This window comes from Mustela erminea, chromosome 9 (assembly GCF_009829155.1).
Source record: "Mustela erminea isolate mMusErm1 chromosome 9, mMusErm1.Pri, whole genome shotgun sequence".
Taxonomy (NCBI): Eukaryota; Metazoa; Chordata; class Mammalia; order Carnivora; family Mustelidae; genus Mustela; species Mustela erminea.
In genome coordinates, this window is record NC_045622.1 from 54,404,565 (window position 1) to 54,422,194 (window position 17,630).

Here is a 17,630-nt window from a genome sequence, read left to right on the forward strand (position 1 = left end):
TGTTCTTAGCCACCTAGTCATAGTCATTTTAACCACCCATGTTCTACCCTTTGGGGAGGGAGAAAGATGAAATTGAATACAAGCAAATTCCTTTAAGGAAGTGACCTGGACGTTGTACAATAGCTCTTTGCTGCACAGTCTCTTGCTGGGTGACCGAGAACCCAACCACAACTTGGAGGCTTCTGTTTTAAAAGGGAAGAAGGTGAGAATGGGCTTCAGGAAACAAACTTCTGTCTTCATAGACATTATCAGAATCCTGTGTCCTCTTCTGATTTTCGCTGTGTTTGCTTCCACCTTGGGCAGGGAGCTCCCCCTACCCCCCACTCCCAGTGATGGCAGAGATGATCACTAACAACTCTATTCTCGTGGTCTCTCATTTTAGCAATTCCAGTAAAAAAGAGAGTGCCTCCTTACAATTAGTTCTGGCTAAAGTCTAGGATTTCCCCCTGATGGCCCCAGTGTGGATCAGCTAGTCACTTTGGCGAGGGGGACATGGTGCCCTGGTAACAGGTGTGGGTCACATATTCAGCTTTGGAAGGTGGGCTAAGTAGGGTTAATCCCATCCAAACCCTATGAACTGAAAGTAAGAAAGGAATGGTCCCCAAAAGTCAAATAATGAGATGCTGCTGTCATCAAAATGGATGCTGAGCAAGCCACGATAACATAGAACCATTAGACTTATCTCTTGGGCCATTGGATGGTTCGAGAAGGATGTATCACTGAATGTGTTTTAGAAATCCAAATGAATGAATATGGAAGGTGATATTGATAAGGAAGTTGCCTGGAACGCTCTTACTTACACTTCTGATAGGAGAGCTTCTACTCATCTCTCCTTAGTCATTCATTCAACACCTTGCAAAAGAACCTCTGTTATGCTGACCATACTATTTGCTAATTATTTGTCTGTCTTCCAATTGTCCATAACACACCCCTCTAACTGAGGGGTCCCACAGAGCTAGAATTCATTTGGGTTCCACAGTGCCCAGGGCACAGAGTGAGCATCAGCAGATGAGACTTGCTAAACGAAAAAAAGGGAAAGTCTCAATGAACACTCAGTTCCCCCCTCCAATTTCTAGTTGCCCTGAAAATAATTATTGGAAAGACATCAGCCAAATCCCACAGAGTTCTACAGAATTGAGGGTCAGACCAGATTATTTTGTTTGTAGAAATGTATCTCCTAATGACTGGAAAACAGTGCCAGGCATCATTTTATTTATGGAACTCAAATCAAATCATGAAAGACGAAGACCCAAATAGGAGGAAGTTCAACAGATAAGTGATTAATCAGAGTTGTCTTCTCATCCTGTTAGACTCCAAGGTTTAAAAAAAAAAACAAACCCAAAACACAGTGGTGTTTTGCAGTTCCTAATCTAAACACATAAATGACTTTCTTCCCTAGAAACACCAATGCCCCCAGCTTACTTGATGCTGAAAACTCTGCCTGTCTTGGAAAGAAACAGAGCTGAAGGCTAGTGAATGTTGCTAGGGATAAGGAGTAGAGAACAATGTAGGAAATGTAAACGGAGGGATATCAAGGAGAGACCAAAAGGTAGTAGGAGAAACAAGAGGTCTTCCTGAAGAAGGTGTTCAAATGGCCGGCCTGCTTGGAAAGCTCCACCTAGGCTTTCCTGGGTGCGTCCTTTGAATACTAATAGCTAACATTCATCGAGTTATTGCTATACACCAGGTGTGGTGATAAGCATTTTTAGTGCATTATCTCATTTTAATTCTCAACCCTGCAAATTCAGAATTGGTACTCCTGTTCACAGATAAAAGATCAGAAAGGTGCAGTGACATGTCCATGGCCATACAGCTAAGGAATGTAAAAGCCAGAATTTGAATCACTGTGGACTTCATTTGCTCAAAGCTTCTGCTCTGAGTCCTGAACTCTCTTCACAAAACGACTTTGAGATAGCTCTGATTTCCTCCATTCTACAAAAGAGGCTACTGAGGTCCAGGGATGACCCAACTTGCCCAAGTGACACAGTGTGTCAGAAACCAAATCAAGCCTGTCGAACTCCGAAGTCTACTGTGCGTCCTAGGTAGAGGAAGAGCAAAAGTCAGGGGTCAGGAACATGCCAGTAAGTCCCTGTGAATCAGGCGTGACCCTGTCCTAGGACATGATTTCCTTGTCTCCTTTCCATCCCCCCCAAACTCCACACTTAAGGCCATTCCAAGAATTTTCTTTTTCCTGGCTCTCCCCAGTATGGCCTCTGGGCTGAATAGGGACTTGGTAGTTCTTGGGAGGCTCTAAGACACCCTTTCCCCAAAGGTCCCCTAATAAAGAAACAGCCAGGGCCCCACCAGCCTGGGAGCTCTCACATCCCTACACATCTGAACAAGGTTTGTGCATGAGTGACTGGTGCTTGAATCAGGAACCAGCCAAACTGAGTTCAAATTCCGCCACCAGCAACTGGCCAGTAACACCAGCTTTCTTTTTTAAAAGCGTCTATTCTGGGACAGACATTTCACTAGGGATATCCTTCATATTTTAAAAATTGAATCCCCCCCTCCTCCGTGATTGGCCCCATTTTACAAAAGAGGAGCCTGAGGCTCCCGGCGGAGAAGCGACCAGCGTAAGGACAGCCTGTCGTCACCAGCCTGGGACTTGAAGCCACACAGGCCCCAGATTCTGCTGTTGCCTAGGAGCCGAGGAGGGAGGAGCTGCCAGAGCTCAGGGGGGAGGGGAAAGAACCAAGCGAGCTCTGGGCAGCGCGCGCTGACGACAGCAGGTGATTTTTTTCTGCAGAGCGCTTTCTCTCAGCGCCTTCCCTGGATTTTTTCCCTCAGTCGCCGAGCAGTAGATAAGGGTGGGGCCGCTTCCCTGCAGCAGAGACAGCAGCGGCAGTGGCTGCGGCATCGTCGGGAGCAGCTGCTGCAGCAATGCTCGGTCTCCGCTGGAGGTGAATCACCTCCAAGATCTGCTAGGTGGCCGGCTGAGACGGGACGCATCGGGGAGGGAGAATAGAGCCTCGTCCGTGGCCCCTGAGGCCACCCTGCTCGGTCCTTCCTCTACGCCATGGCTTAAGCCCTCAGCCACCTCGTCTCGCGTCGCCTCTCTTGGCCGGGGTCTGCGCGCCGCCGCAGCAGCAGGGAGGGGCGCGACCCAGACGCCCTCGCCCGGGGACTCCGGGACGCCGGGTAGCTCACCCATCGGTGCCCGCAGCAGACTGCGCTCCCAAGACCTTTACAGGCGGCTCCCGGAGGCGTTTGCTGCCGGTAATCGGGGGGACTTTACGGACTTTATCTCAGTGATAGCTTGACCTTCCTGGGTGCTCTCTGAGGGAGGAGAGCGAGGTAGCTCAGGCCACCAAGGGAAAAAACAGTGGGAACCAGACTGGTCGAGGGCCGAGGGACTGAAGTAAGATTAGAGACTTGCTTTAGAGCCACAAAAAGAAAGAGGGAAGGCCAGCTTTGCAGCTAGCATCATGGCGTGGCCGTGCATCACGCGGGCCTGCTGCATTGCCCGCTTCTGGAACCAGCTGGACAAGGCGGACATCGCCGTGCCGCTGGTTTTCACCAAGTACTCGGAGGCCACCGAGGCCCCGAGCGCCCCGCCACAGCCGCCGCCGCCGCAGCAGCAGCAGGCGCAGCCGGCGCACGCGCCCCCCTCGGCTAGGGCGGTCGCCATAGAGACGCAGCCGGCCCAGGGCGAGTTGGATGCAGTTGCCCGGGCAACGGGGCCGGCACCCGGGCCTAGCGGGGAACGCGAGGCGGCGGCTGCGGCCGGCCGGAGCGGGCCCGGTGGTGTCCCGAGCTCCGGCTCCACCTCCAGCGCAGGCCCCGCGGACTCGGTGATGCGTCAGGACTACCGCGCCTGGAAGGTGCAGCGGCCAGAGCCGAGCTGCCGGCCGCGCAGCGAGTACCAGCCTTCCGACGCGCCCTTCGAGCGCGAGACCCAGTACCAGAAGGACTTCCGCGCCTGGCCGCTGCCGCGCCGCGGGGACCACCCGTGGATCCCCAAGCCCGTGCAGATCCCCGCGTCCTCCCAGGCTTCGGTGCCGATACTCGGGGCCTCCAAGCGCCGGCCGCAGAGCCAGGAGCGCTGGCCCTCGCAGGCCGCCGCGGAAGCCCCAGAGCAGGAGGCGACCCCTGGCGGAGCAGGTGGCCCCGCCGCCGGAAAGCCCTCGGGGGCGGACGAGCGCGACACGCGCAGGAAGCCTGGGCCCGCCTGGATGCTGCGTCGCGCCGAGGGGCAGGCGCCGGAGCAGACGCCGCTGCCCGCCCCCCAGGCCCCGGTCCAGGCCGCGGGCTCGGAAGCTGGTAAAGGGCGGGCAGCGGCGGACGCCCTCAACAGGCAAATCCGCGAGGAGGTGGCGAGCGCGGCGGGCAGCTCCTACAGGTGAGACGCGGGCCGCCGCTCAGGCGACGGGGCGGGTCACCCTTACCCTTTTGCGGAGGCTGCCCTGGGGTAGGGGGTTGGTGGGGGTTCCTTCTCCGCACCGCGGGCCTCACGTGCAGCCCCTCCCCCGCCAGACCACACCCTCTCCTCGGCCGCAGCTCAGACACCCTGCCAAGGCTGACTTCTTTCAGCTCTTTCTTAGGGGAAGGCTGTTAGTACTATCCGTCCCCGCCTGCCCAGGTCTTTCCCTTTACCACCTGGGCATCTTTCCCCGCATCCCCGCCCCACCTTGGATCCCCGCTTGCTGGACCGAGACCCTTGGCAGTTTCTTCACAGGCGGTGCCATTCCGCCCCACCCACTTCAGCGGCATCAGCCCCTCGTTGCCGGCTCCGCTGTTGCCTAGATCAACTTGGCGCTCCCCCACAGAGCCCCGTCTTCCTAGAAGAAGAATTCTTTCTCAGTGGCCAATCCCCTCCTCCCTAGCCCAGTTCCCTCCGCCTTTCATTCTTCCCTCCCTCCCTCAGTCCCTGGGAGACACCCAAACACCACACCCTTTTCTTGATTCCCCGCGGGGCTCTTACTGCTCACCTTCCTCCTTCTGCCATCAGGTTTGGCGTCGGATTCCTTCCTCCTCCCAGTAGCTGTGTCACACGGAGCGCGTTTCTTAACCTTTCTGGACCTTAGGTTCTTAGGTGTAAGACGCGGTTGATCATAGATTATTCTCTTAGACTTGCTTGTTCATTTATTAATTAAATATTAACATTTAACTTATTTTTGAGCACCAGCACTATATGCCTGGCACTGCACGAGACATTGTGACGATTACATGAGACGGCCAGGGAGAATTAAGCCTGGCACACAGTAGGTGATGAGAATGTCTTAGTGCCATTACAGTCTTGTGCATGATCCCTCATTATTCTGATTTCCACTTCCTAGATACCTCCAGCCTTCTCCCCTATTGAAGCATTTCCTTTCTCCCTTCTCTTTATGTTTTCCAGTTGTGTTGCTCATTCCATTACCACCAAGACCCTCCTCTTTAGCACATTTAAATTCCCTCTAAATGAATGCCTTCAAGAAAGCACATATCCATTTTCTCTTTCTTTCTCCCTCCCTCTTCCCTTGCCTCTCCCTCTCTCCATCCTTCTAGAATTCTCTCTGTGCTGCAGCCTCAGCCCTTCCAACTTGCTTTCTCACCGTGTGCCTCCAATATGTTTTTCTGAATGCTTAGCTCTCCATCCTCCCCTTATGTTTCCACCCAGATCAAGCACTAAGAGATCTCATTTGACTCTGAACATGTAACATTAGGCTTTAGGGTCTCTGGGGAAACAGATGTGCAAGATGAAAAATTGAGCATTTATTAAAAATGTGGCTTATGGGGTCCTTCATCAATGCCACAGCCAGTTGCCTCCTTCCTGCAGAAGACTGTGGTTGGGAGGACTGCAGAGTTAGTGTCTTTTGCCAAGACCCTGTATGTAGCCTCATACCAGACTGATGTCTTTCTCCAGTGAATGTACCAACCACTCCCTCATATGCTGAGGGAAGCTTAGCGGAGATAGATATCCTCTTTTTAAAGACAAAATTCCTCTCTCTCCCAGGTTTTAAGTCTAGAAAGCATTTCTCAATGAGAAGGGGCAGCTAATATTCGGCTCTGACTCCATCTCCCCACCTCCCCACCCCACTTGGCATTTCTCTCTTGGTTTATTGTTAGCACAACCACAGTGGTCCCGGAGGAGTGTACTACTTTTTTTATGGCTTTGGGTTGGGCAAGATCCTTTTCCTTGGTTCAGAGCCATCAAGAAGTAGAATTTGCACCATATCTTTGTTCTACTGCCAAGGGAGAACCAAAAAGAAAAGAAGGAAGCAAATAAACAGTGGGCATAAAAAACAAAACCAAGGTGTAGTTTTGTGATTCTGCTTGTTTCCAAGGCAGGCCCCACTTCATTCCCAAAAAACCCTAAGATTCGCCCAGCATCATCACAGATTTCTGATCTGTCCTCCTCATCTTCCTACCCCCACTCCCTGCTCCTACTCCTGGGTAGTAGTACCTGGTGGCAAGTGGAACCTTATCACCCACCATGAAGGAAACTACCCCTTCCCACCTCCAGAGAGTCAATGCCAATCAAGACAGATTCCAAATTCTCAAATCTCCTTTGGTGATCCAACTCGGTTTATATTTCCAAGTCAATAGGATTTGCTTTGTCCATGAAAAATGGGCTAGACAGTCAGGGGATGACCTACCCTTCAGATACAACCCACTCCAGGTATATTGGCTTGCACCTTTGTTCCATATGGCCTCTTCTCCCAAAATCCCACCTTCACTGTATAGTAAGCATGTCAGGCTTTACAATTAGGATTATACTCATACTGCAAGTGATAGGATTGAATGGGGGAAGGCTCTGCTTTTGCAGCTCGTGAAAATGATTATTTTTTAGTGGCTATCAGAATCAGAACTCCACCAACCTGTCCAAAAAAAAAAATCTCTGAGCACCTCAAAAGAATTTTTTTTTTCTCATTTGGGTCTTCTGTAAAATTTAATTATGCATGTGACTTTGGGGCCAGCGGTTCCATTTTGCTATTTAATCAGAAGGGTTTGGAAGTATTAAGAGAACGAGTGTTGCTAAGAGACATCAATTTCCTTAATGGACAATTTAAGTGCATGACCAAGTTGGTGTGAAATTTAACATTGTTTTCTGTTTCAGAAGAAAATCCAACCAATAGGGAAATGCACTTCGGGTGAAAGTAGACATGAAGAAATAAGACAATTAATCAAATATCCCATAAAGAAAAAAAATGTATGGAAATTGTAGGCTTATCTGGAACATTGGTTTTCCTTCCCTATTGTCTCATGTTCTTTTCCTTGCTATGATTCCAAATACCTCCTGAATCTAAGTATGCCCCATGACCGGCATAGATGAGTTTTAACATTGCCTTATTAGAAGCCAGGTTGGGTTCCATTTCAAAGATAATTTGATTTACAAAACGCTTTTCTTCTGCCACTCTACATAAATCATGGTGGCTTACACTATGGTGACTGGTTCATCTCATGGGCTTTCCAAGTGACATCTGTCACATGACATCAATGTGAGCAGTTGGCTTAAATAGAGAAAAGGACACACAATCCATCAGCTTAACATATTGGCATATAATGTAAAATATACAGTCAGCTTGCGGAGACATATACATACTCATTGGTTTTTCTCTTACGATATACAGTATTCTCTTACGATATACAGAAAATACCAAACATCCTTTGACACGATGATTTTGAGAAACCTTCCTAAATCAACAGTTCATCTAATTCGTAACTTATCTGCACTAGCCTGGGATTTTTGCATTAAGTGCTATCTTGGGTATCTTTCATTATTCACAATCATGAAGTTGATTAATTTTTAGTACACTCATTTTACATAATGATGTTGTAATATTGAGAAGCATGTCTCTGTTACCACTTTGAACCTTAAAGATGGATTTTGCCAGGCAGCCACTTGTGACTTTAGACCTAGCATTCTCAATTAGAAAAGAGAGGAGTCACGAGAAGGGGATTAAAATTCTCGTCTCAGTCCCATTGCCCCAGCCATCAGTTAATAGGGATAGATGGGGTGGCAGGTGTTCCCCATAGAAATGCTAATGAGAGACTTCTCCTGAAAGAAATCAGCTGAGGCACCAGGAGGTAGAATAAATAAATCAGAGGCAAAATATTTGACAAATGAGAGCAGTAACAAGGAAATTGGAAAGAAAAGGCGCCTTTCTTATCTGCCCTATAGTCTTCCATGAAGGTTAGAGAAAGGCCCGTCTGACGTGGCTTCTGCTGGCAGAACTGCCCTTTGCTTCTGGAGCAACTTCCCACTTCCCTAATTTCTTCCTGGGCAAGTCTCAGAGATAACTGCAAGGCCAGTCTCAGATACTGAATCTTTAAGGATATCTTCCAGGTGCTGCCATTCAGAGCCAATCTTTCTTGCATTCCCTTTCTATATTCTGTGCACTCCCATTGTCTGCTCGATTATAAGATACTGTTGTCTGTATCTGCCTCCGCCACCAGATCACAAACACTGGGAGAGAGGGCTGTACTTTGTTCATCTCTATACATCTCACAGTGTAACATTGCGCCCAGGTGTCATATAGGTTTGCAGAATCCAGTAAATTTTTAGAATTTGATGAAAATTTTGTTCACCTACACATTGATTCATTTCATTCAGTTTTATTTAGTTGGATTTATTTCAGAAAATAACCACAAAGCCCCTGCTGTGTATCAGACAGGATGCTGAGGATACCAGATGAATAACTTATAACCTTTATGTAAGGATGTTATGGCTGCCTTAATCAAGATGAAGTCCATTCTCTACTAGGTTAGCCCTAGAAGTAGATGTTCAAACGAGGACGGGCAGCAAACCTTACAGATCTCTTGTACCTTCACCCAGGGCAATGACCCTCAACCTTGACTACCATTTGGAATCATTGGAGAGCTTCAAAAACGCTGATGGCCTTGCCCAGAAATTCTGATTTAATTGGTCTGGGGTGTGGCCTGAGCATCTGAATATTTCAGAAACAGTCCCAGGTGGCTCTCATGTGCAATTCAGGTTATGACCTACTTCCCTAAGTCAAGGGTTCTCAAAACTCAGTACACCCAAGAATCATCTGGCTAGTTTTCTAAGATACAGATTCTTGGGCCTCATCCTCAGGCATACCGATTCAGTAGGTTTAAAGTAGAGCCTAAGAAACTACATTTTAACATGCAGTCTAGATAATTTTGATGGAAAATACTGCTTGGAGAAATTGGCTTTCCTTGAGGTATTGAGTTTTCTCATACACAAAAGCAGTGTTGGTTGCCATTTATTTAAGTCTTTAATGTCCTTCACTTACATTTTGTAATTTTCTGCACAAGAGTCTCTTTCTCTCTCTCTCTCTCTCTCTCTCACACACACACACAAATGCACACACATTTTTTTAAAAGAGAGAGGGGGAAGCAGGCTCCCCACTGAACAGAGAGCTGGATGCGGGGCTCGATCCTAGGACCCTAAGATCATGACCTTAGCTGAAGGCCGAGGCTTAACCCACTGAGCCACCCAGGCGCCCCTGCACACACATTTTTAAGTTTTATTGTTCTATATTTAAATCTTTAGTAATATAACTGGATTTTAACCTTATGTATGGAATAAAGTAGGGAATCCAGTTTTCTTTTTTGTCTTATGGAAACCCATTTACCCCCAAAGTGCAACCTTTCCTCATTAATATCTCCATGAATCTTCTCTATTGCATAAGGGTCACATATGTTTAGATATATTTCTGGGATATCTGTTCTATTCCATTATTTTGAGTTAATGCCACACTACCACCTTTTCTTTTTGTCTACGATATTTCCAATTATTTTCCTATTGTGAGGAGTAGATTTTGTTACATTTTCTAATGGTTTATTGCTCCTATGTGTTAATTTTTGGATGTTGATCTTGTATTGAGGAACTTTATCATGCTCTCTAATTAGTTTTGTCTGCAGACTCCCTTGGGCTGTCTGTGGAGATAATGTATGTTTTTAGCAAATACCAATTTATTGTCTTCCTTTCCAATATTTATATATCTTTTGTGTGTGTGTGTACTGCTGCATTGGTGAGGACATAGGATGTAGTCTTGATAGTAGGTGATAATAGGCATCTTTGTCTTAGGATGTGGAAATGCTGCTTATGTTTTAAAAAATTCTTAAGTTTTATCAGGTTTGAGGTTTGCTCTGTGTTTCTATGAGATAGCATCATATCAGATTAAGAAACTTCTCTTTATCCAAATTTACTAAGGGTTTCTAAAAATGTGGATGGGTATTGAATTTTGTTGACTGCTTTTCCTGCATCAACTGAGATGATCAAATGGTTTTTCTTTTTGAATCTGTTATTAGATTATTTTGATATTGAACCATCTTTGCATTCCTGAGATAAACCTTACTTGTATAAAAATACAGTTTGTAGTGTTGAATTTGGTTTGCTATTTTTTATTTGAAATGTTTACATATATATTTATATCCTCCCCTATGAGGGAGTAGAGAAAATTAGCCATTGGAGAATGGAGCTCTGAGGGATACAAGTATTTGGGGGGTTTTGACAGCAGAAGTAATAGCCATGAAAAAGACAAAGAAGGAGTGATCAGAGGGGTAAATCAGAACAGAGACATAGCACAGAAACCACATGGAGTGCCTAACTCAGCAATGCCTTATGCCTCTTTGGAATTTTTTACTGAGGAATTACTGTGTGCAAAGCATTTTTCTAGATCATTGGTTGACCTTGTGCAGTTAACTCTTAGAGATATAATGTTGACCAAGACTAACCCACAAAGAGGAAAGGAGATAAGATATGGGCAATTATTGGTTGCTATCTTGGGGGGAGGGGGAGACAAAAGGTACTTACTGCATATATGAATTAAAAAAAAAAAAAGTCAAGCCAGTGATAGTTCTAAATCTACAATCACCAAGAATCACTCAATTTCCCAGACACAAAACTAAAATACTCCAGTAAATGTCCACTAAGATTAAAGAGCTATCTTTATAATCAGTGCAGCTCTGGCTTTACAAATTATGTCAGTTGTATAAATGTAGAACTGCGAGCTTCTAATTCTCTGGTGAATGAAGAAAACTGCAAGATGGGCCTCAGCCAACAAACTAAAAATTCTCTGGATGTTCACTTAAAGTCCTAGTTTTCACTATTAGAGTTAATAATAGTAGCTAATTGAGTGCCTACTATGTGCCTGGCAGACTGCTACAAATCTTAGATGCATTTTCTCCTACAACATTTACAGTAGCCCTGCAGGTATGGTACTAGTACTTCCCTGTTGGGGCTTAGGACCTCAGGGCCTCTTGTCTGCCCTGAAGCTTTTAGACTCGAACACACAGACTTGGCTTAATGCTGTTTCTCAATACACGCCACGTCCTCCATGTCATATTAACATGTATTATCTCAACTCAGTTTCAGTCCAGGAAACATGATTAGTGTCTACTCTGTATCAGGCTCATTCCTAGGATGACAAAGCTGTCCTCGCTCTTGAAAGGCTTCTGTGTATAAGCAGAGACAAGTGTGCTGAAAAGTACCCTAATAAAAAGTCTTTGCAGGGTCTGGTGGGGCACAGAGGAGAGAGAGGTTAAGTCTGCTTGATCTGAGGGTTGTCGGAGAAAGGGTTCAGGAGAGAAGGGACTGGCAGGGGATCTTCAAAGAGGGGGACATTGTGGGGAAGGGGTCAATTTGAGTAAACGGATGAGAAGAGAAATTGTAAGCAGTTCTGTGCCGGCAGCAATTAGAGATCTCATGGGATGACAATAGAATAGTGAAGACCAGGTGGGGAGGCTGGGCCAGTTCCTTTGTCCTATAAGCAAAGAGAAGAGCAGGATTAGGTTTTGGGATTTGGGAAAAGGTGACTTTGATGGTGGTGGAGGGATGATTGGGGGGCATGGAGCTGTAGTCTGGGGCAGAGATGGTGACAACCTCCAGCAAAGAAAGAAGGCAACAAAGCACTGACACTGTTGGATGCAATAATGTTTTGGCCAAAGAAAAGCAGGTCCAAAGGCAAAGAAAGGCTAGGACATTGCCCAGATCTCATACTTTGGATGTCTGGGGAAACAGTCATTCACTGAGTAGATAACACCATTATGAACCAGTTGGATTTGAGGTGTCTTTTTCCAAGATTGACATGGAAATGTCCAGTAGAAAGTGAAAATAGAAATCCGCCCTGCTGGTTAGCGTGTAAACTGGTACAATCCTATAAAACTCTTCAACATTATCTACTCAAGGTAAACATATGTTTTACTCTAAGACCCAGGAACTGTCCTCATGAATGTACACCCAAAAGAAATGAGGACAAAAGAGTTGTACAAGAATGTATATAGCGGCTTTAATAATAATAGCTAAAAAGAAAAAAACAACGCAAATGTCCATCAACAATGGGACAAGTTGTGGCATATTCATATAGTGGGTTATCACATGGCAGGATATGGCAGGGAGAATAATGCCTTCCTCAACCCCCCACTCAAGTATGTCCACATCCTAATTCCTGGAACGTGGGAATATGCTATGTTACAGAGCAAAAGGGACTTTACAGCTGTCATTACATTAAGCATCTTGAGGTGGGGGAGTATCCTGAATTATGCGCCCGGTGTAATCACAGAGATCTTTACAAGTGAAAGAGTCAATGTCACAGTGATGCAGTATGATAAAGACTCGGCCAGATATTGCAGGCTTCAAAGATGGAAAAGGGGGACATGAGACAAGGAACGCAGGCAGGTTCTAAGAAACTGGAAAAGACAAGGAAATGGCTTCTCTCCTGGAGCCTTCAGGAGGAACACCTTGCTTCTGGTGACACCTTGATTTTTTTCCAGTGAGATCCATTACAAATTTTTAACTTACAACTAGAAGATAATACATTTGCATTGTTTTAAGCCATTCAACTTGCGGTAATTCATTTCAGCACCTGTAGGAAACTAATCTTGGCACTTCTGACACTTTGGACTGGATAATTCTTTGTTGTGAGGAGCTGTTCTCTGCCTTATGGCATCCCTGGCCTCTCTCCACCCCATGCCGTAGCACTCCCCACTGCACCCTCACCCTTGCTAAGCCGTGAGCATCAGAAATATGTCCAGGCATTGCCAGAAGACCCCTGCAGGGGGAAAAATTGCCCCTGGTGAGAACCACTGTTGTATGAAAAGTAAAATTACTGTAATACTTTATAATATGGATATATCCCACAGCCATGGTGATGAATGAAAGGAAGAGATACAAGACACTTACTGAACAATCCCATTTATATGGATTTCAAAAACAGGCCAAAGGAATTGACAGTGGTGGAAGTCAGAATAGTGGTGCTCTCTGGGATGGGGCAGGTAACTAGTTGAGAAGGAGCACAAGAGAACCTACTGAGATACTGGAATTGTTCTATGTGTTGATCTGGGTGGCGATTATGTGGATCTAGACATGCAAACAATTAAGGTTTATGGACTTTATCCTATGTATGTTATACTTCAACCAAAAATTTCAAAACAAATACAAGCCAAGTAAATGGAGATCAAGGTTGGATGCTCAAGAGAAAAGGCAGAACAGAAAAGATCTGGACCTGGAGCTGTCAGTGAGGATCAAACCCACAGGCATCAGAGTGGGTGGGGCATAAAGAGGGTGGGAAGAAGAGACCGCTGGGGGCAGGGCCCAACCAGCACTGACATAGGGTTAGGCGGAAGAAGAGTCAGTGGAGGATGAGGGGATGAGGATGGGCTGTTGGTGTCTATGTGGAGTGAGAGCACAGGCCCCAGCTCTGTTCCCATTTCCCACCTCCCCTACCTCCGGCCTCTGTGTTCCCACAGGAGCTACCCCACTTGTATGTAAAGCATCATAGTACCCTTCCCTAGCCTTGCTGGACCAGCATAGCCCATTGCCAGTGTATATTTTCTCCCAAATGACTGAAGACGCTTCTGCAGCACTAAGCCTGGCGTAACCTCTTTTGGTGGGAAAATTGGGCTCAGGCCCCCAGCCACAAAATACACCATAAGTACCTCCTTGAAACACTGCCTCCTGCCTCCTCCATGGTGCTGCTCCCTGTGGTCACTGTCTATTTCGTGCAGTGACTTCGTGCTGTCTTTTTGGCTCCCACTCTCCTAAGCCCAGGCTGTCCTCCTTCACCAACTTGTTTTTGCAGTGGGAAAGGGTTGCCTGTCTCACTCCTCCTTATCCTGAACTCTCCGCAGATTTCCTTCCCATCCAGAGTAAGAACTAGCACCTCGGGCTGCAGTCGAGGCTTTTCAGGATCTGACCTGTCTGGTTGTTCCCAGCATTTTTGCTCACTGTTCCCCACTCTCACCTGATTCTTTTTCCTGGGGGTTCTCAGTTCTGGTTGTACATTGCAATCATGGGGGGCCCAGAAGGTGAGCCAGCCAAATCACAGTCTGACCTGGACTTTGACCAGCCCTGTATGTAACTGTGGCTGGATTTTGCTTCCAGTTTTCCCTCCTGCTCTTCTCTCATCTTCTCTAAATCTCTGCCATCCTTCAGGGTTTTTATTCCATTGTGAAAGAGGCTTATACTGTAAAAGCAGGGAATTAGGCTGGATTTATTTGATCATAATAGCATAATAATAATAATGCAGTGGGCTTAATATTATTTTTATTCTGAGTTCAGTGCAGCATCTTCAGAGCATGCAAAAGCTGGGGCTATGGGCTCTGAGGATTTAAGGTGCAGAGCTCATGATCCCCGCTCACAGGAGCTTGCCATCTTGTGACACAGGTAACATGGATACAAGCATCCAAAGCACCAGGCAGGGCCTGCTGAAGGTTCAAATCAGGGGCCAGAGATCCCTAGGGCCACAACAAGGGCTGGTTAATTTTGTTGGAAGATTCGTGGATGGGATGGTGGGATGAGTCCTGGGAGGTGTACTGGTGTCCTGTTAGGGATTTCCTGACCATTAAAACTAGGCTCGAGTCATTTCTCTGTAACTTAAAAATCTCTGTGACCTTGAAAAAGTCTTTTGTTCTCTCATAAGTAAAATGGAGATAATTGCACAGTAGTGACTTCAGAGAGGAAGATCGGGGGGAGATAACACTTTCCCCAGGGCATGCCCATCACACTAAGTGCTGGCCACATTTATTGCTATCATTGAAAGAACAGACTAGAGTCAGTAACCAATGAAAGTCTTTTAGTTATTCACTCAGCAAACCTCTGTCAGGTCGTGTAGCAGACACTATGCTAGGACATGGGGATATAGAAACGAATTGCACATATCCCTGTCCTAAAAAGAGCTCTAGTGAGAGAAACATTGAGAAAATCACAGTATTAGTAGTATATGCAATAGTAGAAATATGGAGAAGATACTGTGGAGATACAGAGGAAAGGGTGGGGGGAGTCTGCCTCAGTCTGAATCAGGGACCATTTTCTGAAGGAGGTGTACCTATGCAGTGTGTCAAAAGTGTGGAATTAGTTTCATTGGGAAGGCAAGAGGTTCAGAGTTTTATATTCCTTCCTGCAGGTCTTTAACAATGAGCTAAGAACAAAGAAGGCCACTTAAGAGTACAATACTTACTAGTAATTTCAGCTCCTCTCAGATATCTAGCTTTATCTTGGGACTTGTGTTCAAATTCTGCTCACCACTTGTTAACTACACGACTTTGGGCAAGTTATTTAACCTCTCTTGTCTGATTTTGCTTCCTCAGTGGTAAAATAGAATCAATAATATCTATCTTGCAAAGTCACTGAAAGACCAAATATTCCATTAAGTTTGTGACTTGTGACTCTCTTGCCTGTCTTTTATTTTTTTTAAGATTTTATTTATTTATTTGGGAGAGAAAGAAAGAATGCGAGCACATGAACGGGGGAAGGGTAGAGGGAGAAGGGAGCCGACCATGGGGCTTGACATGGGGCTTGATCCCAGGATCCTGGGATCATGACCTGAGCCAAAGGCAGATGCTTAACCAACTAAGCCATCCAGGTGCCCCCCTCACCTGTCCTATTTACCATTGTACTTCCAGCACCAAGTTCACTATGTAGTATTTAGGAGATGCTTAATAGATATTAATTGAGCAAGTGAATACTGATGTGTGTACACTATTTAGCGTAGTACCTAGCCAATAGTAAGCACTCAGTAAAAGACAGCTACTCTCATCATCATTATCCCAAGTGGGGTTGAGTACCACTCAGCTAATAGAAAGAGGCAATTTTGCCCTTCTGGGTGCATAGATTCTGAATTTCTGGAAAGAGAACCATGAAATGCTTAAATAAAAGATTTTCTCTGACTATTTTTGAGTCTGACCTGGAGAATCGGGGAAGACTTCAGAAGGGAGGGTAGCATCTGAGCTGGATCTTGAAGCATCAGTCTCATTTCCATAGGCAAAATAATCAGGCAGGCATGAGGTGGCACATTCCAGGTAGAAGGGAGAGCTGGAGCCTGGAGAGCTAACTATGCATTGTGGAGAATCACATACATTCAGATATGACAAGTGTTCCAAGTGTGAGGAGTGACATAGCAGGAGATGAGTCTGGAAAGGTCTAGAGCAGTGATTGGTAAACTTTCTGTAAAGGGATAGATAATACATATTTTAGGTTCAGCCAGCCCTTATATAAGAAGAGAAATTTCCCAAAGTTTTAATGTTGAAATTCAAAATATGATAATAAGAATTGAATACAATATTTTGTAATATAGGTCTACCAATGAGAAGAATGGCTTGTTTTAGGGGAATAACATTTGCTGAAATGAGATTCAACATTAGTATTCCCCTTCATCATTTTGATTACAAATATTTATCTCCAGAAGTCATTCTTAGCTCATAGCTGAACAGATTTGGCTCATGAACCAGTTTGCCAATCTCTGATCTGTATTATTATTTGTTTAATATCTATTTATTTGAGGGATGCCTGGGTGGCTCAGTGGGTTAAGCGTCTGACTTTGGCTCAGGTCATGATCTCAGGGTCCTAGGGTTGAGCCCTGCATTGGGCTCTCTGCTCAGCAGGGAGCCTTCTTCCTCCTCTCTCTCTCTGCCTGCCTCTCTGCCTACCTATGATCTCTCTCTGTCAGATAAATAAATAAAATCTTAAAAAAAAAAAAAAAGGATCTATTTGTTTGAGAGAGAGCATGCAAGAAGGGGAAGAAGGGGGAGGGGCAGACAGAGAGGGAAGAATCCTCAAGCAGACTCCCTGCTGAGCATGGAGCCCCATGTGACCTGGGGCTTGACCCCAGGACCCTGAGCTCGTGACCTGAGCTGAAATCAGGAGTGGCTTAACTGACTGAGCCACCCAGACGCCCTCCGATCTGTATTGTTGAGGACAGAACACCATGCTATCAAGTTTCAGACTATTTAAGTGTCGAATAACCTGACCACAGTGCCTGAGAAATACTTGGTTTGACTGTTTCTGATTAAGCAAATCGCTTATTCTTCCCAAGTGGCATAGGCATTCTCTTGTTTCCTTACAACTGAAGAGCAACAGGCCACTGATGTGTGTGAGAGAGAGTCTTTTTGTCTTCATGTGTAATGGGTCAGCAGCCCGTCCCTCACAGCAACCACGGACACAAGGTACGGGAGTCGCCGTTGTGGAAGAGTATCAGTGTCTGGCTGCTATGACCATTTCATGTGGGCTTCTCCCGGGAGCTGGAACAAGGCTTTTAAAAAATGTATATATAAGGATGACGTGCTATAAAAAGGTGCCTGAGGACAAATCCCCTTGCCTAGAATGAAACCCCTATGAGAAACACAGAAGAGACCTCTACCGTGAGAGGACTGTGGTGACAGCTCAAAGAAGTTCTGTTCCGGCCCTTCTCCAAGGGCTGGCTGGGAACTGGAGAGAGTCT

At 46.0% G+C, this 17,630-nt stretch overlaps 1 protein-coding gene across 3 annotated transcripts in view; it reads left to right on the forward strand.

Annotated features, from left to right (window-relative positions):
- The first annotated feature begins 2,693 nt into the window (after positions 1-2,693).
- The window catches only part of MAP6 (microtubule associated protein 6), a 72,564-nt gene continuing 57,627 nt past the window's right edge, over positions 2,694-17,630 (forward strand). For 2 of the 3 annotated variants that reach the window (XM_032358076.1, XM_032358078.1), the window contains exon 1: positions 2,694-4,342. In XM_032358076.1, the coding sequence (XP_032213967.1) occupies positions 3,429-4,342 (914 nt within the window). In that variant the 5' untranslated portion in view covers positions 2,694-3,428. The remainder of the gene's footprint in view (positions 4,343-17,630) is intronic. The other variant, XM_032358077.1, reaches the window with a different exon arrangement.